The sequence below is a fragment of the Rhamphochromis sp. 'chilingali' genome (assembly GCF_963969265.1).
Source record: "Rhamphochromis sp. 'chilingali' genome assembly, chromosome: 8".
In the NCBI taxonomy this organism is placed as follows: Eukaryota; Metazoa; Chordata; class Actinopteri; order Cichliformes; family Cichlidae; genus Rhamphochromis; species Rhamphochromis sp. 'chilingali'.
Genome location: NC_137935.1, coordinates 29,325,402 through 29,351,133, shown reverse-complemented (window position 1 = coordinate 29,351,133; position 25,732 = coordinate 29,325,402). Strand labels below are relative to the sequence as shown.

At 39.9% G+C, this 25,732-nt stretch overlaps 1 protein-coding gene across 3 annotated transcripts in view; it reads right to left on the bottom strand.

Moving 5' to 3' along the window:
* The window catches only part of rap1gap2a (RAP1 GTPase activating protein 2a), a gene marked incomplete at its 5' end in the record, with an annotated part of 112,025 nt that extends 90,770 nt beyond the window's left edge, over positions 1-21,255 (bottom strand). For 2 of the 3 annotated variants that reach the window (XM_080888280.1, XM_080888284.1), the window contains 2 exons: positions 4,289-4,324; positions 21,137-21,255. In XM_080888280.1, coding sequence (XP_080744406.1) covers positions 4,289-4,324; positions 21,137-21,255 — 155 coding nt within the window. Of the gene's footprint in view, positions 1-4,288; positions 4,325-8,028; positions 8,291-21,136 lie in introns of those variants that run through there. The other variant, XM_080888282.1, reaches the window with a different exon arrangement.
* Between the last annotated feature and the right edge of the window lie 4,477 nt (positions 21,256-25,732).

Genomic DNA, 25,732 nt, shown 5'->3' with positions numbered 1-25,732 from the left:
GGCTGTGACCTCTGCGCAAACACACGCATGCATGCTAACAACAGTAGAAGCCGAGCAGACAGCCGGCTGTTAAGGAAAAAAACAAAACAAGCCAATAAAACAATCTGTGGTTAACCACGTTAAACAAGATATCCAAGTCATTTGTTTTGGTTTACTGCACTGTGGAAGCGTCTGTTGCTGAAGCGTCTTACAAGAGAAAGCCGGGAGCCATGACTGTGACACAGAGCTTCACTAATAGACACAGAAAGATCAATCCTTTAGACTGATTTCACATCCTGGGTATCCACCTCATGCAGACCAAAGCAATCATCTGATCCGTATCATGCGATGAACAGCTCTATGACTGCTGCGTCAAATATCCTGAAGTGACACTGTTTTATTACAGTCTGCTCCAATACACTCTGATCTGTGCTGCTTTTATCAACTTCCCCTTTAAACTAGATTCAGTGCAGTCCACGCTACTTTACTTCAACCCATGTGAAGTTGAGTAGACTCGCAGACACGGCAAGAGCTGCTTGTTTTCACCGTGTGTGCACTATTTCCTGTTTAGATCCCCATTAGATACTCTGACAACACAAGAGAGATGCTCTCACTAGGCCAACAGATACCTCAGAGCACCTTAAGCGGACAAAAAAAGCAATATGAACTTATTCATAGCAATCGAATCAGAAATCTGCTTTTCAGACTTTAATAACTTCTCGGAAGGAGGAGAAACTACTCCACTGGTTTCATAAGATCTCAGGTGTTACGCAACAAAGTGCGAGCTAATATAAGAAAAAAAATCTGATTTAAGAATGTAATAAGGAAAAATAGACCCACGAGAGAAAAAGACTGCTTACTCACCACAGCTTGCGCGGCATCGTCACACAGTATTAAGAAGCCGATCAGGTGCAACCTTGCCCCCTTTTCGTCCTCTCTCTCCTCTATTATCCCTGTTTGTCCACTTGTGATATTCACTCACCCTCAGCACCACTTGAAGACAAAACAGATGCATGTGTTTGCTCTCCCTCACACACACACACACACGCACATGCGTGCACACACACGCACACACAAACACTGGCTTGATTATACAGGTATTAATGAGGTGACGGCTGTACGGTGAAGGAGGAGAGATCCTTTGTAGCATCCGTGAGCAAAGAAGAGGCAGAGGGAGACCGGGATTAATGACAGAGGAGAGATGAGACATGGGGAGAAAGAGCTTGAGCAACAGAGGAATAAATAGCACACTCTGAACCAAGGGCAGACGGGACGGAAAGGGGAGAGGAGAACAAAATAAAGCCCTCACACCTGCTGCAAACTTTGAAGTGTGCAATCCAACTGATGTTTTTGCTCCTTTGGCCTCCATTCTCTTGTTTTCTCTCCTCCCCCCTTGTGGCTTTACTCTCCTGTACTGTATATCGCTGCATGTGGTTTGGTTTTTCATTTTCATTTTTTTAATTACAGAAGTTTTGCAAACCAACTTTCAGGAATATCCTGAAAGTCATGAATTAGGAATTCAATGTATGAATAATGTCCACGTCCTCAAAGTATAAATTAAAGGGGAATTTCAGGAAGATGCTGTTTGCATTAAAACAGCAACAGTGGATCAGACCTGGTGACCTGTCGAGGCAGCACCCCATCGTTTGCCCTATGACAGCTGGGATAATGTCCAGCCCTGCCCGGCAACCTGCATTGAATAAGTGGAAGATAATAGGTAGATGGATGCTAGTAACTCTCACATTTCTTGTGACCTGTAATGATATGATTCACCAGGATCACATGAGTAATGAACTCACTTGCATCAATTCATCTACACCTCCGTCCCCATCAACAAATCATCGAGATACTGCATAATGTCTTTTGTACAGACTGTCTTCTCCTTTATTTCCAGTCCTACAGTTCCTGCTTCTGCACTGTTTTCTTACATCTAACGCCTGGATCAAACACACACGCACACAGGTTGGTTTTATTCATCATTCGGGCAGACCAGGAGCTCCAGCAGAAGTCACGACTCACTCATTGATATTCAGACCCACTACAGAGTAGATGATCTAATGACACCTGGCCATGCAGGAGACACTGAAAGTGTGCACAGCTGTTTGTATGTGAGAGAACAGATAAAAGAGGAGCCCTACTTTACATGTTACGCGCTAACCTGCTTTCACTTTCCTGTTTAGAACAACAAAATGATTAAGGTTTTACCATAGCAGCATCTGGAGCCCTATTCCACCATTTCAAGTACTGTTCATGCAAACCTTTTACATTCTTATAATGCATCCTAATAATAATTTTTTTCACATAAGTTCATATAAACCCAGAACTCGGGTTTGTAAAACAGAGAAAAACATGAATAGAAAAAATATCTATGTGCCACTGCTATCAGGCTACTTGTTTCCAGTTCAAATCAGCGTGTTGCAGATATTTTGTTAAATCCAAACTTCTAATCCTCGATTCTGCGATTCCAACATGCTTTGTTCGTTTTTCTTTGAAGATGCAGAATCATTAGCATGACATGGAGGGGTTTTATTTTGTCATGTCTGACTATGCAGACAAGGTCTGGCCACCACCAAGAATAACAAAAGTCATGCTTAGATATCTAAAATATGCTCAGTTCTCTAAGGCTATCCATCTGGCATGATTAAACAGATGGTGCCATCACGGCACCTATGGAGAAAAGAGAGAGACGTTGGTAAGAAAAGTAGAGTGTGTGGTTCCTTTGGTAAAGAGAAATGGTGTATGTGCTTAAATATGATGGCTTTGGGGTATAGATAAAGATAGAGTTGACACTCACAAAAACCCATCATCTGTCCTCACTAAGGCAACTTCCTGTAGCAAGGCTTGCCGGTGGTTTGTTTCAACACAGAGAAGCTTCACATACCCTCAAAGATTGCCACATGAATAAAGTACACAACTGTGCAAATGGCATTCACATCATCACATTCTCTGCCCATGCCCCGAATGAAAAAAGGTAAAAGCAGAAGCAGTAATTCTACACCTCAAAAGTTCACAGCACTGTGTAATTTTCACAACATTGTTCCTCTAAATTTGCAAAGTCACTGCCCACATTTAAATCCACAGGAGACAGCTTCTGTCTTCTCCTTGCAGAGGTGTGAAACATGAACCGGAATTAATAACTGTTTGTTGAATGCTGTCAGTTCTTATTAATTAATAAAATTAAGACATCCAATCTAAGAGTTAACAACACCATCTTAGCTCAACTCAGCCACACAAAAACAAAGCAAATGGTCAGAGAGCTGCATGATAGGTCCTTGTTAGAGAAAAATAAAGGTCTGTTACAGTACATGCAAAGAAATTTCATGCACCTGGTGAGATTTAGACCACATTTAAATGCTACAACCCACATTCAGCAATCCAAATCCACACAGAGAACATCTCAGTCCCTCAGTAGATGGACGATGGTGGCAGCCAATTAATTACCATGCCTCTTAAAGGCAGTGGTTCTTCCTAGTATCATCCTTCACCAGTGTGCTTGAAGAATCTCAAAAAACCTTAATACATCTTAAATTTATCTTAAAGGCTTTAATAAAGGTTAATATAATGCCTTTAATAATTCTAGCATGTGTCTCAAATGTCTGTATTCGTTGTGCAATGAGCTATAAGCTGGATTTAATTACTTATTTTTAGATCGTACAGCCCAAACAAACCCTTATGGAAAAACCCAGAGAACGCTGCTTATGCCAGTACATAGTATTCAAAAACTGCAGTCACACCTGGGAGCCACAGTGCAACCACAGAATTTACCTAGAACTCACTCGAGTACTTGGCAGTACAGGTATCTGCATGAGAAACTTCCTCCTTGTACGGGTATGACCTGCCAACATGTGCAAGCTGGCAGTGAAGAGAAAGTAAATGAGAGTGAATGACAGGAATCAATTTAGAAAATCTGTCACTCGGACCGGGAGTTGGAGATTTGTGTAAAGAGGTGTATACTGAATTTTTATGTGTCTAAAAAAAAGATTCATAGCTCTGCTGAGACTTTAAAGTCCATCAGTGTGATGGACAATATGTTTATCCAATGTTTTAAAGGTCTTCAGCTCAGTCTCAGCGTGTTTGCAGAAAACATGGCTTTGTGCTTGACGGACACATTTCTGAATATTATCTGGAAGTTGTGGTGATTGGGCGATTGGGTTCAGAAGAGAGAATAAGATTTCCAAAATGACCCAGAGTGCTCATGTAGGCTGTCAAAGGAATAGACCACACCAGGGCGGCCCAGGCCCTTTGCTTTATGTCATCCTCCCTCTAAAACCTCGAAAAATAACAAGAACAACAACAAAAAAACACTTACCGTGCTTTCAGTGCAGACAGAGTGGACTTGTCAATCCTGGAAAAGAAGCAAGAGAAGGCAGACACACACATAAAGAGGAAATTATTATTGATCATGTCTCTGATACAAATTGCTCCAAGCAGCAATTCAATTCTTTAGTCTAATTGCTCCTAATTTACTAAGGACATAAGCACAGGAAGGCAGGCAGATAAAGACGGTTAGGAGTGAGATTTATGTCTCCACGGGGCCCCTGTGCTTCTGTGGCTTTAAAAAAAGAAAGGGTCATTAAAATTGTGGTTGCTTCTATTTGCCTTAATAGCTGCGGCAGTGTGAGTGTAAGCAACTGGCATAGACCAGAGCCTATGACAGACAGCCTCGTTTAACGAAGTTACCTCTCTGCAAACTGATCGACGTCTCAGTGCTTCACTGCACACTGGCCACACTACAAACAATTCACAACATTTCATTTTTGGTGCTGCTGTTCTCGTGCGAGTCATTTGAGGCTTTTCCATAAAGGAAACTATAAATATGTCAAGAGTCTTAACTTAAGGTTTATTTTGTGTGTTCTTATCAGCAAATGCATGCCTTACCGCAATCTACGCAGTGCCTAGCAGAGACATTTTAAATATCATTTGAATGTTTTACCACTTATTTGATATCAATAACAGTGCAGCATTACAGCAGCATCAGATCAGAGATAAATACTGTAAGCTCTTGTGATGTTTCACCGTCATGCAACAAAAAAGCTGATATTCAAATGTCAGAACAGAAAGCTTCTTATTTAGCTGCAGTTAGTTCATCATGTTCCTAAAACAACTATTGGACTTTATGACTGTGCTGTGACAGATGAATTACCCTCAGTCATACTGTAACAGAGCAGCAGCTGAAAATACACACCATCTATATTATGGCTCAATAATCCACCAAATCATACAATTTATTACAGGTAAGGGGAAATGATAATATATGTTTGTTAAAACATATTATGAGAGCAAAATCTCATCACCAGACCACTATATATGCTCACCAGCCACTTTATTAGGTGTAGCTTGCTAGCGTTGGGTTTAGACCTCCTCTGGCCTCCAGAATTTCTTTTTGTGGTACATATTTAACAAGGTGCTTGAAACACCCGTCACAATTTTTGGTCCATACAGACATGACATCATCACACAGTTGCTGCAGATTTGCTAGCTACACATCCATGATGTGAATCTCCTGTTGCACCACATTCCAAAAATGCTCCATTGAGCTCGGATTGAGATCTGGTGACTGTGGAGGTCATTTGAGTACAGTGAGTATTCTCATGTTCAAGAAACCGGTTTGATACAGTTTGAGTTTTGTGACATAGTGTGTTATTCTGCTGGAAATAGCCAACAGAAGATACAGTGGGTACACTGTGGTCATAAAGGTCAGCAGGTAGGCTGCTCAGGCTACTCAGGTAGGCTGTTGCATGCACAGATGGTACTAAGAGGATCAAAGTGTGGCAAGAATATATCCCCCACACTGTTACAGCGCCACTACCAGGCTTATATGCTGATACAAGGGAGGAGTGATCCATGCTTTCATGTTGTTTAGGAAAAATTCAGACCCTGCATCCACAAAAAATAATCATTAGATCGATTGTTTTTTTTTTCAATCTTACATCATCCCGTTTTAGTGAGCCTGAGCGAAGTATGCTCTTCTGCATACTATGTTTGTTAATAGTAGTTATTTGAGTGATTGTTGCATTCCTATTAGCTTAAAGCAATTTGACCAATCTCCTGTGAACTTTACATTAGCAAGGCCCATAGAACTGACTTAAATCACCTCACCTTCCTCATTCTGATGCTCAATCATCATGTCCACGTATACATGTCTAAACGCACTTAGTTACTGCCATGGGATTGGCTGCTTAGCTATTTATGCTAACAAGCAGTTGAATATGTGTACCTAACAAAGTGGCCAGTGAGTACATTTTTCTTATCCAAAGAAAGTCACAGATGGTCACCATTGTTTGGTAACAGTAAGCTCAGCGTCCTCCTCACCTCTACATTTGATTTTACATTTACTAATGTGCCGATTAGCAGATGTTCAAACAGCTTCCATTTATCCATATCTGCGTCTGTGATGAACCAAAAAATGTTCAAATTTGTGACTAGATGAACTGATAATTAAATACTACAGATAGAAGGTAAACCTAATGTGACTAAGATTTTGAAACTGCTCAAAAGCAAAACACTGTAAACAGCATTTTAAGGAACTTTACAGTAGTATGTTGTCAGTTTGCATCTGGATGCGGTTACATTTAAGCTCACACCCAAAATGAAGAGGGTTCAACTTCTCGGAAGAATCAATTTGTACAATATCTAAATACTTATATGCTGATGTTCTTTGTTTACAACTGACAATGTACAAGAATTTCACCGGATGCTGCAAGTTCATTATCATCAGACCTATGAGAAGTGTATTTTCCCGTCACACCTGCCTAATCTTAGCAGCATACAAAACACAATCTTGTACATTTCTAACAGCAATCCAAAAGAAAAGAAAAATAATCCCCCTTAACATATCCCTTCATCTCACACTGAGCATTCAAAAGAAGAAAATTAGAGACATTATTCCATGAGCTTTAACACGTGGAATTATTGTTTGGTTTAAGAATTTAAGAAAATGCTGATACAACTTTTCTTTTAGGGAAATATTTTTTTTCCCAAGGATTAAAAAGACTGGATCTCTAACAGAGAAGTATCACAGAGAGACATTAGAGGATATTTTAACTAGCAGAGGAATTATCATAGTGTACATGAGACTGCACTGTACTTGAATTGCACTTGGACCCGTAACCCATTATCAGTCAAAACTAAAGCAGTTGTGGTTTATCTAAACCTTCTGACCACTTAATTCTATTTTCTCGCAATCACCATTGACTTGTGACATTCTTTTTAAAAATTAGTGTACCTGAAATCTTTTTTTTTTTTTGTCCAGCTTTTTTTTTCTGCAAAACACAACATATTGCACGCAAAGCTGCTGCTGCTGCTCCTCAGCTCTGTCTGTTCGAGGTTATCGCAGCCTGTCTGGCCTATGCTGCATCAGCCCAGCTGGGAAGGTTAAGTGCTCTGAAGATGTGCTTCAGTGTCAGAATGACTAGCAGCAAGGGAGCCAAACGCACAAAAACACTCCATCCGAGTGTGTCACAGCATTCAGTGCTAAATGGGCTTGCTGGCAGCTTCTTTAACGCTGCATCATGGGAACTTCCCTCTGCCAATACAGTAGGAGAGCATTACCAGAACAAGCTGCGTCCCTTTACCAGCACAGCAGCAACAACAACCACAACTGCCAGCAAGCAGAAACAAAGTCGGCTGTTGAATATAATCCCTCCCTCAACAGAGACAACACAGAGTGAAACTGTAAATGATCATATACACACACACACACACACACACACACACACACACACACACACACACACACACACACACACACACACACGCACAAACACAGACAAACAGAGGACAAAGTGTTAGAGGTGTGACACAGAGGAGCAGGCTAAGCCCTCCACCCATCCTTCCTTTTCATAAAAAAAGTTTACATTTCTACTCCACCCATTCGCACACTGTACAGTAACAACAACTGGCACACTCTACAGCTGATTATAAAGCACAATGGGAATGATTCAAACACAGTGTAGAACTGCATGTAAATGGGCACAAATATGAGCATGGACATGCACAATGCAAACTTTCCTAAACACACGTGAGCATTGAATGAAAACGCATACATACCATCCAAATCCACCAAATGACACACTTCTCCTCCTCAGCATTTTGTCAGTCTGACCTTCTCAGCAGTCTCTTTTGCCTCTCTCCTCTGGGAACTGTGTGCTCTGCTGACAGTCTTCCTCTATGGGAGTGTGTATATATATATACACACACACTCTCTGTATACTTGCACTTTGTCTGTCTCTGTCTGACCCAGGCTCTCTGTCTCACTCCCTCTCTCACCCTCTCCCCCTCTGTTTGCCTTCCCTTCTCTCTCCCTGCTCTTTTTCACCTGCCTCTCCACAGCTGCTGTTGTCCAATTTGCCACTTGACCCGTCAACAACTTTCCTGAAACATCGGTTCACAGTCTGTCAAACCCGCGCTCAAATCTGACACACTGAGAGATACAGGTACACATATTTCAGCAGGGTAGGGGAGGAGCCAAATGAGGAGGGGCCACAACCACTGGTTTGTTTCCCACACAAACACACGTGTAAAGGGCTACACATGCATCGAGCTCTATCTCAGTAACCACAACCAAAACACATGTACGTTGTATTCTTGCTTACATGCTGTCCAACAGGAAATGCAATAACTGCCTGCACTGCCCCCTTTTTTGTTTACCCTCACACATGCAAAAATGTCCCTGAATAAGCAAAGTTGATAAGTTGATCGAGCATTTTGATGTGGATTGTGGAAACTTCAGGTTAACGCTGCAAAAAGCTATATTTCTATTGCGTCATTCCTATTTCTAATCTATTAGAAGTGTATCAGAGGAATCTGTGTTGAATGGAAAATATGCCAGTTGCTCAACAGAGGAGTCAAACTGGATTATTTTTGTTGCACTACATAGCATTGACACTTCTCTGAAGGAAAGAAAAAAAGAGCCCAACAGTTGTGCAGAAAGACTGCAGCGAAACCTCTCATGTTGTGGCCAAAGGGAGTGTCCTTCCTGACGCCCTTTCTTCTCACTCCAGAGTTGACACTCTCAGAATTTACAAGCCCTCAGTTTTTCAACAGTTCAATTTCAATGTGCAGTGTGTTTGTGATCTGCAGAGGTCCAGGCTGTTAAATATACTAGCAGTGTAAAATCAAAAGCAGCTACTTAAACAACATTTTTACCAGCTATTTTTAAGGAAAGTTAACCTTGGGCCATTTTAATATTATAATATAATAGTAGTAATAGACTAGAATATGGCCATTCTAATTCTGATGAGTGAACTCTGTTATGCAGACCACGATCAGAGAAAAACACTTAAAAGAATCTAGGTCTATTTGCCTACATTGTAGGTGTGGAGACAGAGTCTCACAGCAAAATTAATATAGTCAGGGGTTAAAGTGGGATTTTAAAGGTGGGGGAACCCAAGAGTGATCTTTGTGTGTAGGCAGCTGCTCTGAGGTTTACTGCCCCTTATGGAGTAAATTTCACCACAGTACTGCAAACGCCAACCCTTTTCGCCTGCATTAAACTGCCCACTATTTTCATGCGACAGGTGACTAAAGCAAAGTTAACATACTTCAATTTGTTTTGCAGGACGTCTCAAAGTTGAAAAAACAAACTTACCACAACTTAACATTATAGCACAATATCTCATGTAAGCTTTAAATGACCAGTCTATTAAATGCCACTCCTTACCTATAAAATTAGTCTTCTATTCTGTCTTTCTTACATCTTTTTCCATCTCTGAGTGCAGTTATCGCACACTTTTCTCTCTCCTTGGAAAATAGAGTAGCTGTACCTTTAGCTAGCTAGCTGACGCACTGTGTGGGTGCTAGCTAGATGCTAAAGTACCACACCTTACTAACATCGGTCCGCTGTAACACCTGAGTATAGCGCTATAAATGATGCGTAAACCCATCATCATTATTATTATTAGATTTTTATTCTTTGTGTCTTTCCTCTTCATGTAAAATAAGCAGTAGCGACGGTCACGTTATGTAGGTTTAAAATTTAAAGTTTAAATATGGTTTAGTGTTGATGTCAAATAATAACTCTCTAAAGTAAGGAGCCTGTTTTGCAAATAAAAGAAAAGGCTGAAATAACGAGTTGTAAAAAATATATAAATAAATAAATGTAAATCCCAAATGGGGCTAAGTAATAGTTAGTAAAGACAACCCCCATACCTTTGTCAACTGAAGTTACACTATGGACATTTTTTGCAGCAACAGGAACATTAATGAAAGTTCACGTATAGATAATGATATGGTGATAAGGAGCTGGGGAATAATTACCATTTGGAACAAGTAAAATAATAAAGAGGTTATTTCAGTTCCAGCTTAACAATAAACTGAATAGCAGCTTTCTAATTTCACAGGCCGTGGTTTGACAAGATGCTGTCTTCAACAGTAGCTAATCCAGCCACTCTGTGGCTGCCATACTAGTGAAGCTGTCACAAAGCATGCCATAAATACAAGTAATGACATAAAACCCTATCAAACAGACATAGTATCATTTCAAATGCAATTTCCCCCCCAAGGCTTTTCTGTTGAATTGAAAAGAATGGTTTCAGTTATTCTTTTCACATTGAAATAGGCAACACGTCCTTCTGTATTCAAAGAGAGCTACTTTCATTTCCAGTCACTTCATAACATATCCAGTGAGAACAAGAAACCAAACAAGCACTTTAGAAGTCTGTTGAATGTGATGGCTTAATGCTTTCACAATTAAATTCTCAATTATCAGCATGCTTTCAGTCTCTTTTAAGATTGTCAGTCACTCTCCCTCTAGTGGTTTAGAGATGTGAGAAACCATGAACACAACAGCAGCAAGAAGAAAATGCAAATATCAGACTGACAAAGAAAAAATACTTTGATTCTCAAACCTTAAAGGTTCTGAAAATTTTGGTCTTTTGTATCCAGTATCATGAAAGATCAAGCTCAATAAATGCTGCAAATTACTGTGTCGCACAAAAAACAGAGGCATGTCTTTATGCTACACACACACACACAAAGTTTTATGACACATCAGGAATCCATGTTCTGTATAAATGAGTGGGCACCTAACAGCACAGGGGAGCAGTTAGACAGCAGCTGGTGACGCAGCAGCCGAGGAGCCAGATGTTACTTTCAAAACATTTTTGTGGATGAAACAGGATAAATCAACCCTCCTGAACAAATGCAAACTAACAACTTTTAACACCAATTTAAAATTTCCCCCCATTTCTATTGATAGTCCTAAAATATGTAAATAAAAGAATGATGCCATAGCAGGTTAGAAAATAAGATTACTGAATGATTGGAAAACCTAAAGAACAAAAGATAAAATAGGGACAAGTAAAAAATAAAGTACAAGCCAGTGACAAGACCTTTGCTGCAGGTCTTAACTGCTTGGCCAAAACTACAACATGAACATGAAAAGCTGTCACTATAGTGATGACACAATTTTGCGGTTGTGTGAAGTACACACCCTGCAAACAGGATCACAAAAATATAAGCATGTTTCTCTTGGTAAAAATAGCTTTAATAAAGCGTCATCTGGAGCTAAAGTAACTGCATGTGTGCTGCATGTATGACTACTTGCTGGCAGATTTAAGTCAGAGGATCATCTTCTCTTTGTTTAGTGTCGCACAGCTTCATTTGTTAAATCTAATACCCGATGACTCAATATCTGTCTATTCTGTAGGTATTTCACCGTGCCCAGTTTAACGTTAGCCCGAGAAAGAGCAAACTGCAAGTTCAGTTTTATAAAAACTGTGGAATTCTGATATTTATGACACTCATATTTCCTCTGCAACACACTCATTTTATCCTTGAGATCTGAAATGTGCATTCACAACACCACAGATGTTTGTAAGTGGGCTGGGTGACATCACCCGACAGTAACCAGTTGGCTGATGTCATCAGGTCGCCACAGTGTTCGCAACTGACAAACAACACCAAGTGCATGGTAACTGTTAAACTCCATTAATTTGTTCAAACTCTTTTATTGTACGCAGTGTGTGAGCAATAAAGACTGACGATGGCACTGTGTTGTGCCAGAGACATTTTCCTATATAGAGAAGACATAGCACTCAGACAATTGTGGTCTACCTGAGACATGAGGCATGCTAAGGATGGCGATTGTCCCATCCCTGTGTGACATCGGTAGCTAAAATGGGAAACATTAGCCAATCACACTTATGCACTGATGACTGCAGAGTGAAGGTTCACGACTGTATCAGCTGTATGGCGGCATATCTCCTTGTTGCTGCAATAATCATGTAGAGAAACATGAACTAGCATGGCATTTGTTCAATGCTCCCATGACGAAAATATAAAAACATATAAAAAATATTTGAAATTAATGTTAGTGGTTGCTACATGAAATGATTATGTACAAAATTTGTATGTACAGCACTGTACTGAAGTCTTGAGCCATCCCTCGTTTTTATATTTTGCTCAGAAATATATAAATTATCAATGTATTAATTAAAACTTAGCTAAGGCCTGGAGAACTCCTTTTGCCTCCTAGGAAGCACATACACACACATCAAGTGTATATAATGTTTGGAAAATATAAATCAGATTATGATAAACTACACCACTTTAAATGGATTGTAATGTAATGTATTGTTGTAAAACTTTGGATATGCACAGTAGAAATATGGTTCAGTGGTAAAAAGTGATTTAAACCTTTGGAAAAAGGAGAGATTTATTGTTTTGTTTTTTGTGTACGTTTTTTTAAACTTAGATTTTGTTGGCAGTTTAATATAAATGCAATTTATGACCCTGACATTGAAGAGATGACTCCTACCATCTCCATTCATTTCTATAGCAAGGACTTCAGCTCTCAAATCTTCAAATGTTCGGGATTTTTTCCAAGATAGCTGCCAAGTTGCAAGACTTGTTTCTAGCAGGACTTTGTGCCATATAAAAGACTAGCTTAATATACATAGGTATAACACATCCTGCATTTTCTTTGTTGCTCATGAAACTGTAAAGCCTGATCTGACTGTGTAGCTAGACCAGTGGGCCATCTGTGTAACAGGCCATGAATCATTTGCAATCTTATAAATATCCTTTATCAGTGTCTAATGTCACAACACTATTCCAGCACAGGTTTGCTGTTCACAGCATCTTCCTAACACTCTTCTGTTAACATGATGCTGATGAAACAACCTAAAAAGCAGAGCTTTTTGCATGACAGATAAGAGGGTGTGTGTTTTGTTTTGTTTTTTTGCATTTACAATGTTGTGTGTTAGTTGTCGATAGCAAGGTGAGAAATAATAAAGAAAGAACACTTGATGCTGAACCTAGCATCAATATGATTAATCCTTTAAAGCTACGGCAATCCTGTAAATTGACATATTTTAAAACTGAACTTTACTGCTGCAATAAAATGTATTTTGGGGAAAGGAAGACCGTCTTTACTTCATACATGTTTTTTGGTTTTCACAGTTTCAAGCACCCATTTCTTGAAAGCATCCATTATCTCATAACTGTTTGCAAAAAAAAAAAATTTCATACAATATTTTCTTCTCATAGGACTGTTTCAATACAAGACAATATAAAACCCCTTTGCTGGCAAAACCAAAATAATCCCATCAAAACATCCCTTTTCTGTATATATAAGACTTAAGTATAAGTATTCATTACAAACACCAGTCAGTAAAAATGTGTGTGGGACATTTTGGATTTTGAAAGGAATAAGAAGAAAAAAATCTCTCCTTTCACTGTAACGAGTTTTCTCTGCCTCTCAGATGTTTGTAGCCAGTTAAAAACATGGTACTAATGCATCAATCCCGTAGACCACAAGACTTCAAAACGTCTAACTTTATAGTACTAAAAAAACCTTTATATTTACAACCTGGTACATGAAATTATAATGATCTATAGGCATATGTTCTATGCAATGATTTGAAACACACCAACAAGTCCACCTTTGAATGACTCAAAATAAACAAAATGAAGGTTTTGGAGTGGCCTGGTCAAAGTCTGGGCTTAGATCTGATTGGGATGCTTTGGCATGACCTTAAACAGGCTGTTCATGCTTGAAAACCCTCCAGTGTGGCTGAATTAGCACCAACATTTCTCCACAAACACTTAATTTGTAGTTCATGCTGCCAAGGGTGGTACAACCAGTTATCAGGCTTAAGGGGGAAGCTACTCATTGCTTCCTTAAGAAAATGAAATCATGTATCATCATTTTGTATTTACTCAAATACAAAAAATATGCAAAAATCTAAGAAATCATGAAAGAGGTAAATGTTTTTTCACAGCATTGTAACTTCACTCTTCATAACACCAGCAACAGGCGGTGACTTTTAAATAACTCATCAATCAGTCTGGATAGTGATGTGGTTACTTTGATTTACAGGCTTCATCTACCAATTCGAGTCATCGAACTAGACTTCTTAGTCATGTTCAGTTAGCAAATTTCTAGCCTTTTATTAAGTAGCAGATTTTTGTGTCTTTGCTTTGAAGCTGTACAGTTTATTTATATAGTTTGCTAACCAAAGTTGCTAGCGTTAGCTGACAGTACTTCCCCATCACCTAATTGTTGTCACATCTGGCTCCCAAATTAATAAATAAATGACAAATAACATGGTACTGACCAAAACACTAATGCCGAGGCTGCAAAACCGATGGGTAACATTTCAGCAGGTACAACCATCTTTTATATACAGTCTATGGTGTCACCTATGCTTATGCTGTTATTCTCAAAAAAATGTATACAAGTGTGAACAATGTTGTTTTGTTTTGTGTTAGCAGTGATTGTAATTGTGTAAATTGCCAAAAGGGCGATAAATTAATTAACGACCCAGCACTGGATTCAGAAAACGGCATTTGGATTTGTAGCAGTCAGAAAAACTGTAACATAAACAGCACAGTGGTCACTGAGTATGTTTGTGTTGTATGTGTGAAAGTAATGCATATTTATGTCTCATAATTTTTTTATCTCAGACTTTATAAATTCAATTTCTGTTTTTTCTCTCTCTCTTCCATCAATTGAGTTTTGTTTATTTCACTTTAGTACCTCGTGTCTTTCTCAGTAGCAATTCTTCCCGGCAGCTGGTGGCAGCGGGACAGCACAAGAGACGCAACATTTCCATCTTTATTCCTTCTGTGTCGCCTCTCCTCTCTTTCATCTCTCTCACAGCCATGTAATGAGGTATTTAGTCATTAGATAGATTCCCAAGGGGGAGATACACAGACAGACACGAGAGACCTTTCGCTTTTCTTCGTCTACCTCTCTCTTCCTCCTCCCAACCGGCCTCCCATTCTGTGCCACTAATAGGTTACTTAGTCTTATGAGGTTTTACCAGAGGGTTGCTGATTTAGTAACAGAGCTGATGCTCTGCTTAATGGCTCCTGCCTCATTCACATTAATCACCATCTGTTAGAACGCACACAGAGCACAGAAGAACCAAAGCTGCCTATTGATCGACTACCAGAGAATATATGAATGTGTCATAGGGTTTCTTTCATAGGATATTGGTCTTTGAAAATCACATGCACACAGCTGGTACTGCACAGCTGTTTTCTAGTGATGAGTTTCTGTATTCGGCTGATGTCCTTTAAAGGTTTTAGCGAGCTTTAAAAACACATTTAAACTCACCGGCCACTTTATTACTGTAGGTATACCTGTTCAACTGCTCATTGATGCAAACATCTAATCAGCCAAACACATGGTGGAAACTCAGTGAATATATGCATGTTGCCATGATCAAGGCTTATGTTCAAACTGTCATTAAGAAAGATGATTTTAAGTCACTCTGAATGCTGAATCGCTGTTTGTGACAGACAAGCTGGTCTCAGTATTTCAGGAAGTGTTGATCTACTGGGATTTTCTTCTACAACTATAACTAGGCTTTTAATGGTGGGGGATAGTTTCTTGGCACACTTTAGTATTGCTGCTGACCATGTTTGTCCCTTTACAGTCACAGTGTAGCCCCAAAGCTCAAACCACTTCAAACTGGTTTCTGGAACATGATAATGAGCTCACTGTACTTAAATGGGCCAATACAGACACCAGGGCTCAATTCAACAGAGGATCTTTGGGATATGGTGAAACAGGTTTGGATTATGAATATTCAGCTGACAGATCTGCAGAAATGGGCAGAAACTATATGATGCTATTACGTCAATATGAACCAAAACCTCTAGAGAATTTTCCAGCAACTTCTTAAATCTATAAAGAATTAAGGGATTTCTGAAGGTGAAATGGGGTCCAACTCAGTGTACATAAAAGTCTTATTAAAATTATTCTTATGCTATTTTATTTTGAACTAAGCACTGTGAAATGAATAGCACTAGTGACTGAGGTACTAAATATTGTTTGATGGGACTGAAACATTATTCCACATTTTGGATCCTCTGTGGAGATGTGTGTTTGCCTAAAACAGATGAGGTGAGTAATAGAACTCAATGCACTTTATTACCTAACAGAATTTATTTAGAACCCAAGATAACATACTTTATTGAATATATGATAAAAATCTAACAAACTTTATTTGATCATTAGGAACCCCCTCAATATGAACTGTTATTGAAGAAATATGCAGAAGGTAGATATATTTTTCATTTCCTTCTTGAGTCGGTCTCTGCGCAATAAACCTTCCTTTTTTCTTCTATTCTATTTTTATTTTCCCATTTTTGCCCCCCATGGTTCATCGCTTTGTTAGTGGATTTTAGTAAAAATGACAGCGAGCCCACCCATCCACCCACTCTTCCAATTCACCCACACTGAGAGATGAGAGCGCACATCCATAAACAGCAGGCATCGCATGTGCACACAGGCGCACATTCATGCATTCATAAATTTCGACACATGCACACATTCATGCACTCAAATTAATAAGCTGTGACATGTGCGCACGTGCTGCGCCTCCTCCACCCACGGGTGACACAGTGCTATCATTCCTTTCTTTAATCCCATTATTCGGCAACATTGACCAGAAAAAAGAAAATCCACTTATTCACATACTTCCCGTTTCTGTCCCTGACGCCAAACACACAAGGCTCTGCAAACGCAACCAGACACCAACCAGGGGCAAGTGCAATTGCTCAGCCTACAAAAAAGCAATTTAATCAGGTGTGCTGTAAGAACATGGCAATTTCCTCACAGCATTTCATTTTCCACTAAATGGGAACACACAAATACAAACACAGGCTGAGGAAGTTTAACGCAAATCCCCTCTGCAACTGATGACTCATGTGTTTCTGTATTAAAGTGTGCGCTGATCTCATCAGCAAAGAAGGTAAGGGAATAAACAGGAAGAATGTAATCGTTCTTTACTGAGGGCTAAATAATTCTCAACTGTAACCAAAGCACGATGGAAAAATAGTAAAATACAACTGAGTTCGAGTGGAGCGAAGGTGCAAAATTCAGTCTCGAAACACTTTTTGGAATCACAAGTTTTTTGATCAACTTCGGTCTGATCTTCATCTAAGCCTCAATTTTATAAAACCATTTTCTATTAAAAAAAATAACATAGCTGGACTTGAATTTGAACTCATGCTAATAAAAGGGAATCTTTGTGCTAACAACTTCTCTAAAAGCTAGGGAGATGAGATCGCCCCTCGCTATAAATAAATGCACACAAAGTCTGGTTAATGTCTGAGTCTGGGTAGATGATGCATTACAACAATGCACAAAGTTGGAAAAAGCTACAAAAGGATTTCTAGAACAAAAAAAGAACAAAAAGTGAACAAAATGTGTACAAATGGAAGGAACCCTGGACTGTTGTTACTCTGCTGAGGAACACATCAGGTGAAAACTCTTATCAATGTAACTCGTTTAAAACGCTCGATAAAAATAGTGCTAATGGAAAGACAACTAAGCAAAAACTACTCTTCAGTGGAAAACAAAACAAAACAAAACATAGAGAATATCAGATGTGTGCTAAAGACCTCTCTGGAAAATGCTGATGAGCCAAAATGTGATCTTTTTGGTGAGAATGTATGCACCACGTTTGAGGGGAAAGGGCAATGTGAACAATGTGAAGCGTGGTGGAGGGATCATCATGGTTGGGGGTTAAATGTATTGTGGTCAGTAAGGAAAAATTCCCCTAAACACACAAAGAGGACACCACCAAATGGTTAAAAGAGATATAAAAAAACCAAAAAAGTAAATGAAACTTAGGAACATCTTGGAAGAAAGGGTGAAAAAATTGGCAAATCTCAAAAAACCGCCACAGGAAACTATATACTGTGCTGCTAAACAAGGGTCTATCAATCATTCAGTTCAAGAATTCAAGTTGACTTCTTACAGGTTGCAATGAGGGTTATTACTCAAGTGTTCTAATAAAAAAAAATGGGGATGAATATGTGTTAGTTTAGTGCAGGGGTAGGCAACTCCAGGCCTCGAGTGCCGGTATCCTGCAGGTTTTAGATCTCACACTGGGTCAACACACCTGAATCAAATGATAAGGTCATTACCAGGCCTCTGGAGAACTTCAAGACATGTTGAAGAGGTAATTTAGCCATTTAAATAAGCTGTGTTGGATCAAGGACATCTAAAACCTGCAGGACACTGGCACTCGAGGCCTGGAGTTGCCCACCCCTGGTTTAGTGAGACTATCGATGGCTGTGACCCGGGTGAAGATCCGTACACATGGTGAGTAATCAGTGCAGAAATCTTGGTATTTCCAAAGCTTTTGGGAAAAAAGAGAGAAGGGAGAAAGGGAGAGAGGAATGTGAAATGTTGATAGATTGAGGGATTCATAGATGTGATGATGACGGGCAGAGGAAGGAGGAGATGAGAGACAATAGGACAGGAGTTATGTGAGGATAGAAGAAAGTCTCTGAGTGGTGTTGGTTGATTTTTAACAGCCGTCAAGTGGACTGCTCAAGATAATACGGGGACAAAAGATATGAGACAGGCAACATGATAAATAAACCCTTTTAAATCCAGTGGGATTAAAACAGATGAACAAAACGCAGTAACTATTCACACTGAACACTGTTTTAAAAGAAGGTTAAAAAAACTCCTAAATGTAAAGGACTGACACTGACTCACTGTAAGCTCGTCTGCATGCACCGTGTGCAGGGTGTGTTTGCTCTAAGAAAATGGGACAAATCCTGGATTCACTCCACCTGAGAGGTACAGATTAGCCATCATGCATTTTGAACTGAATCATCAGCAGATTGCGTGAAATGCTGCCAGCAGGACCAGTCGTCCACTTGACACAGCAGAACTGTGATTTGTAAAGCGCTTTAGTCTGGGACTGCTGTGTCAAGAGTCTCTTTTTGGTTGATGTGACGATTCTGAAGCTCCAGAGCTATTAATATCCCAAAGTCTGCCATCACTGACCATTCATAACTGGAGTGGGCTGGGGGTGGAGGGGTTCAGCTGAAGGCACATGACAAAAATGCATTACCCAGTGGTCCTATAATTCTTCATGGCCCAAATCTTCATACAGTAACTGTAGATTTGGGCCATCCATCCATCCATCCATCCATCCATCCACCCATCGTCTTAACTGTTTATCCAGTCAGAGGAGCTGGGGGTATGAATCTTGGCCACCCAACTTGAATCAGAAGGTAGTACACTAAATGAGTACAGATTAAAGTGTACACAGAAGTAGAACTGTAATCATTAAATAAACAAAAACGTGAAGAAATAAAATATTTGCTGCTTTTCTCTTCTGTGTTTTTTTAAAAAATAAGGTTTGGATTACTGTTTGGCCAAAGCAACACTGTGACGGTGTCACTGCTGCCAAAGCGTCTTTCAGCTGTTCCCTTATTCACAAGGGGTCCCCACAGCAGATGGATCCACACATTAGTTTTGGCAGATTTTTTTTTTTTTTTACACCAGACGCCTTTCCCGACAAAACCATGGCAGGGATTTGTGCCCTCTCGAACCAAGGAGCTTTTGTGTGTTGGGCACTGGTGTCTCTGCTTTCACTCAGGGATGTGAAATTTAAAAAAAAAATTTTTTTTTAAAGACATACCCTTCAGCAGCAAAACATCATGGAAAAAAACCCTCATCTACTGTAAGTCCACATCTGACACATTTAACTGCCATAACTTTTTTCCCAGAGTGCCATCATGGTGATAGTGAAATCTAGCAGGACAGAGCATCTCACCAGAGGACCCCCCCACCCCCTCCATCTGAGCAGCACGCAAAAGGCACATAATATCTTGCACCTCACAAAGTATCCTGCAGGAACAACAGAAATGCGTCACATTTCTTCATCAGATGACGCTTGCATATCTACTCCTTCCTTACTATTACAGCACAATGCTTGTGAGATGTCTTGAAAGGTTTTGAGAGCCTAATGTTATAAACAAGCAGTGCTTCTTAGGGACAAAGAGCAATGGTTTTAATATTATTATTGCATTTCTCCTTTAGCACTGCATTCAGCAGGTATCACATTTCCATATTACACTCGGACACATACACCGTGATGTATACACACATGAGCACAAATGAGTTCCCACCAGCACATTGTTGGAAAATTCATGAGTACATTAAGACTCGTACCTGTTGGCTGACACACAGGTCAGAAAGTAACATCTCAGAAATGATTCAGGTGCTCCTATTTTCCTCTTCTTCTACTCATAAAAGAGTGTTTGAATGACTGAGCGTCTATCGCTTGCCTTGGATTTCCTCCTGTGGCATGAATGTTAGTGAGATGAATTTATGAAAATATTAAGAAGCACTGTTCTTGTCCACCCACTCACATATGCAGAACTTCATACCCCACTCACCATCCCCCAAACACGCACACACACACACACACACACACACACATAAACACAACATGGTGTCATAAACCGCCAGAGAGTGCACCACCATAAAAAGACATTGCAGCACTGTTGCTGCATTGGAGGGAAGAATATCTGCGTGCCATCAGATTTCCAAAGGCTCTTTCTCAGCGGACTCCCTGCATGCATGCAGACAACAACATACTCCTAAGTTTAAGAAGACATAAAAAAGACCACAAATAAATGAATATCAAAGGAAGTAAGATCACTTCCCTTTGCTGTGTGCGTGTATGCAGATCACAAGTGCCAGACCTAAGCTAAAAACAAACAAAAAGCCCGTTACTCCAGCTGGTGAGTTCTCACACAAATCAGCACACACACAAACACGCACACACTAATGCTCTTCCCATCAGGCATTTGGCTCTCAGTTAGCAGTTGTCAGCAGCCAACAACAGCAGCAGTAACATCTCAGCTCCAGAAGAGACGAGGGTGAAAGCCTTACCTCGGCTCCCCTGCAGAGCCTTTACAAGCTGGACTGAACATCTCGCAGTCAGTGGACGGTGCAGCATTAGCAGGAGACCAGTGGACCAGAGGAGAGGTTGAGTGTATGTGTGTGTGCATATGTGAGAGAGAAAGGGAGACAAGGAGCGAGAGAGAGAGAGAGAGAAGGGGAGGGTAAGGGGAGAGCGCATATAGGGAGAGGGCGCAGCGATAAAGCACAGGGTAGGGCAGAATTATGTGATGAGAGACAGCGACAGAGTGCAAGAATGGGAAACAGCGTTACCATGGAGAGGACTACACCCAATCTCCTCCAATCTTATTAAGAAAAGGTACAAAAATATATAAATAAACAAAAAAGCGGAAGAGAAACTCGAGCTGAAAATAAAATTAAGGCAAATGTTTGTTTTGGCAAAGGCAGAAAGGATGGACCACAGGATCAAAGAAATAGTTGTTGGAAAAGGATATGAATTGTTTCCAGGATTTTCCATGTTTAGGGTTTTTTTTTGCAATGTTCAAGGTTTTGTTCTTTACCTTTTGTGTTTAGCATTTAGTTTTCCCAGTTTAGTTCTAGTTAGGATCTTTCTTGTGTGCATCTGCCTTTTGTTTTTGTACTTTCTTATCAGCCATATTAAACGGCTCGCTTTTTGTTGATAGTCAAGTTTTGGTCCAAGTTCCTTCGTGTCTGCGTTTTGGGTCCACGCTACACAATACATACAGTCCTCCGTCAGACTGTGACAACATGATTGACTAGTGGACACATTGTGCGTGTGGTCAGTCACATCCATCCCTTACTTTGGTTTTACAAACCAATGTGGCAATAGAAAAAATGCTAAGATAAGATTTCAATTTATTTTAAAGGGACATCACAAACCAGGGAGTGTCGGGCTGATGTCAATGATTCTCACACGGTCTGTGAGTGCACTGAGCTGACATTTTTACATTAAACACTTACTTTCGATTTCGAACACATGGTTACTGTTTCCGTGAATAAAACTCTTAAACAGGCGCGCACTAAAAGGGTTTAAAGGAAAGGTCATCGATTTAGAAGTGTGACACGCATTTGAACCCCAATAGACACAGAAATCCAACAACCTACCAACACCAGGCGATCATGGGTGTCAGTTATTCAGTAAAGTTGATCCCCTGCTGAAGTACAAAGGCTGTCAAATCAATCTCAAACACACACAAACCTCCCTGCACAAACAGCATGGTTTGTGATTGATGTGCAGCTCAGAGGCCACAGTGTTCGACTGATGGCCCTAAACAAAAAAGCAAAAAAAGCAAAAAAAAATAACCACACACTGATCTCTCTAAAGTATTTCTTATTGATCTGGTTTCCTGCCTGCAGCCCTACTGACACATGAACACCCAGCAGTCCTACAGAGAAAGAAACCAAATAGGGAGAAGGAAGGATTGAAATTGGTTTAATTAAATTCACCCCCACAGCTCCCCCCAATGGAAAGACTGAAGCAGACACAAGTGAGCCTACAGGTGCTTCTGAAGTCACTGTGCTCCCCTATTACCCACCACACACATCATAAAGACATACCCCACCTATCATTTGTTGAGTTTGCCGTCTCTCCCTTTAATCTCCAGGCAGTTTAATGCTTGCGGATCCTTTGTCAGTTCTAATTGGTCCTGCTCGTTGGGGTTGCCTTGGAAACCAGTTTAGAAAGTGTTGGCTGGAGGTCTGCCAAAGGTTGTGATAAGATTAGCTGTTATGGCCCACTGTAACCAACACTGTGCGCATTATGCAAACAGAAAGTAGTTGCAGTGATGCTGTTTGTTCCTCTTTTTTTTTTTTTTTTAAAAAAATGGTGGGAAATATAAACAAACTAATTTCAGCTCTCTTAAGTTTAACATGGAACATGGCGTTACTGCATGGTTCACTTTACTGCCATTACATACATGCATGAGGGAAAATGTTCTGTGATGGAAGATGGAAGAGCTTTGGCTGCTGTTGGTATATGACAGCGGGTATCAGTGTTGCATGCTGTCTGCCACAGTAACAAGTCCCCCCACCCCCAAAGGCCTAAATCTGTCTTTGTGAGCTTTGCTAACAAGCAAAATGTCTGAGTCTTGTCAGGGTGAGCTTATGGCACATGCCAGGAGCTTCTTGTCCAATTATATAGTCAGACATATATATGCTGCTGACACTCTCTCTGTCTTTGTCTCTCTGAGACACGTGACCGCCAACCACGTGACTTTAACTTGCCTGTCCGTGCCAGTTTGAACATGTGACAATCATGGAACAAGTGAATAAGATTACAGTCACACAGTCAATGACCATCAGCCACTTGTTAGAAGTAAAAATTAGTATTACCTGACAGCAGGCAATAGTGCAATAATACTACAACAGTGGCCAAAGCTTTTACAGCTTACCTCACAGGTTGCAAGTGGAAGCTGAAAGCTCTTGCTCAATGTAACCACTTGATTTAAATTAATACGTCCTTTATAACAAAAACAGAAAATGATTGCTAAAGCCCCAGTCACAAAGGTCCAGAGACCTGTGACTAACCACCGCCCTTTGTGATTGCTTATTTACCGCTAGCATATTGGGGCGAGTAGTTTAAATTAAAGTGGAAAACTCGTCTGCAAACACTGGCTAGCTGCTCTCCAAGCTGTAGTGCAAATGTAAAAGGAGCAACACAAACTGAAGTTGAGATCTTTGGCCTTCAAAGTAAGAGTTGCACCTTGTTAAACCTGTTGGCTGCAGGGCTGAGGTATAACTTGTTTTTGAAACCGTCACACTTTCTGAAGCTGTATGACCACTGAGCTACTATTTTGGGACAATTTGTGCAAGAAACTAGAGGAAACTGTGATGATCCTCTTGCAATCAAAACAATCACAATAGATTTTTGGTGCAGCGGGTTCTTTACCTCTGGTTTACCCCATCAGCACACATTTTTCCATAGCCCATCCAATATGGTGCATTTATATTTTATTTTAATCCATTGAAACATGTTAAGCAAATGGCTGAGAATGAATGAATACATTTACAGCAATTTGGGAAATGACAGCATAGGAACACTTTCATTTGAAAGCCTCATATTTTTAAAATGTATTTTTTTTTTTTTTACAAAACAAAGCTAACCCAATCATATTCGCTCTATAATTTTCTTATTCTTTTCACTTGGACAAATCTTTTTCTACTACAGCTCACAATACACTTGCTTGAGGATATGCAGAAACTATTCCATGTCAGATTTTGGGGGGTTTCTGGACAAAGCCAGATAATATCATCTTGTCACTGAAAGTGATCTCTTTAAGACCTTGTAATGTGTAATACCAGATTAATGCCTGGGTTTGAGTCCTGTAAATAGGAGACAGGAGCACCTGTCATCACAAGCAGCACAAAGGTCTAGTGCATTAAAAGAGCATGTTAATCCTAAAGGTCATACAGCCATAAATTAGGTTACATGCAAAGAGAGGAAGAGTGAAGTGGGACAGAAACAAGATGTGTAAGAAGAAGATAAGCTCCTGCTCTTTTGTCTTCATGGTATTCAAATTAAGAACCAGAATACAAGTATTATTTGTATTGTAGTATTATATCTTTGTACATTATATTCAGTATTCAGTATAATAACTAAAGAAGCAGGCACAGTTTTCAAAGACACATTTAAAATAGGGTTTAAGTCATTAAAATGTTAAGCTTTTCAGGTAAAACCAGGTTGTATAGATGACAATGTAAAACAACATGGAGTATCATCTCAGTTCAGTGACTGGAGTAATGTGGATAATACTCATTATAAATGACAGGGGGATAACATACAGTCCCTTCCCAGCCACACATATTAGGACAAAGAACAGACATCAGAAAAAACGAGCCTCTATAGTAGGAAAAATAAAAAACAATATTTGAGTATTAAAGATGTTGTAGATGTATTTAATTGGCTATATCCGCCCATCGGTTTTCTTGTGAGGACGCTGGAGCCCATCCCAGAGAACACTGAGCAAGAGTTGTGATTTAACCCTGAGGATATACTATTGGGGAAATTTATAAATATGTTGCACCATCCAGGCTTTGTTTGTGGTAGCTGGCTTAACAAAACCTAAAATCCCACCTGTAGATAACAGGTGTCACGACAGTGCTTATCAACTAGCTCTGTTAAGCTTTTCTGCTTCAGCCTTGGTTTGCGCCTATATAAAAATCTTGTGCTACACAAAACGATCCCTGTGAGCGTCGCCTACTCCAGTCAGAGATGTGATTGATTGATCATGATGATGATAAAATGGTGATTAAAAGTGTAATAGTAGTCAGGTATGCCTTAACAACCTGCATATGCAAAATAGCTTCCACCAGCTGTGAATCCACACAGCACTTAAAACATGCTGTCAATTTAAAAAAAAAAAAAAAAAAAATCTGTGAAAATGTGGCACTTCCAGACTTTGAACCATAACTCTTAACACATGTTGAGCATAAGGTACCAGCCAGAGATCCACTTTTATGAACAGAAAACTCTGGCTTATAGCTCAACTGAGTTTGGCATCCCGTTAATCTCACCTCTTAGTCTTTAGTGGAGTTAGTGGACGGATTTTCCCAGATCCTATCACTGACTGTATGACTTAGAAGTACAAACTGTTCTAGCCTCGCTAA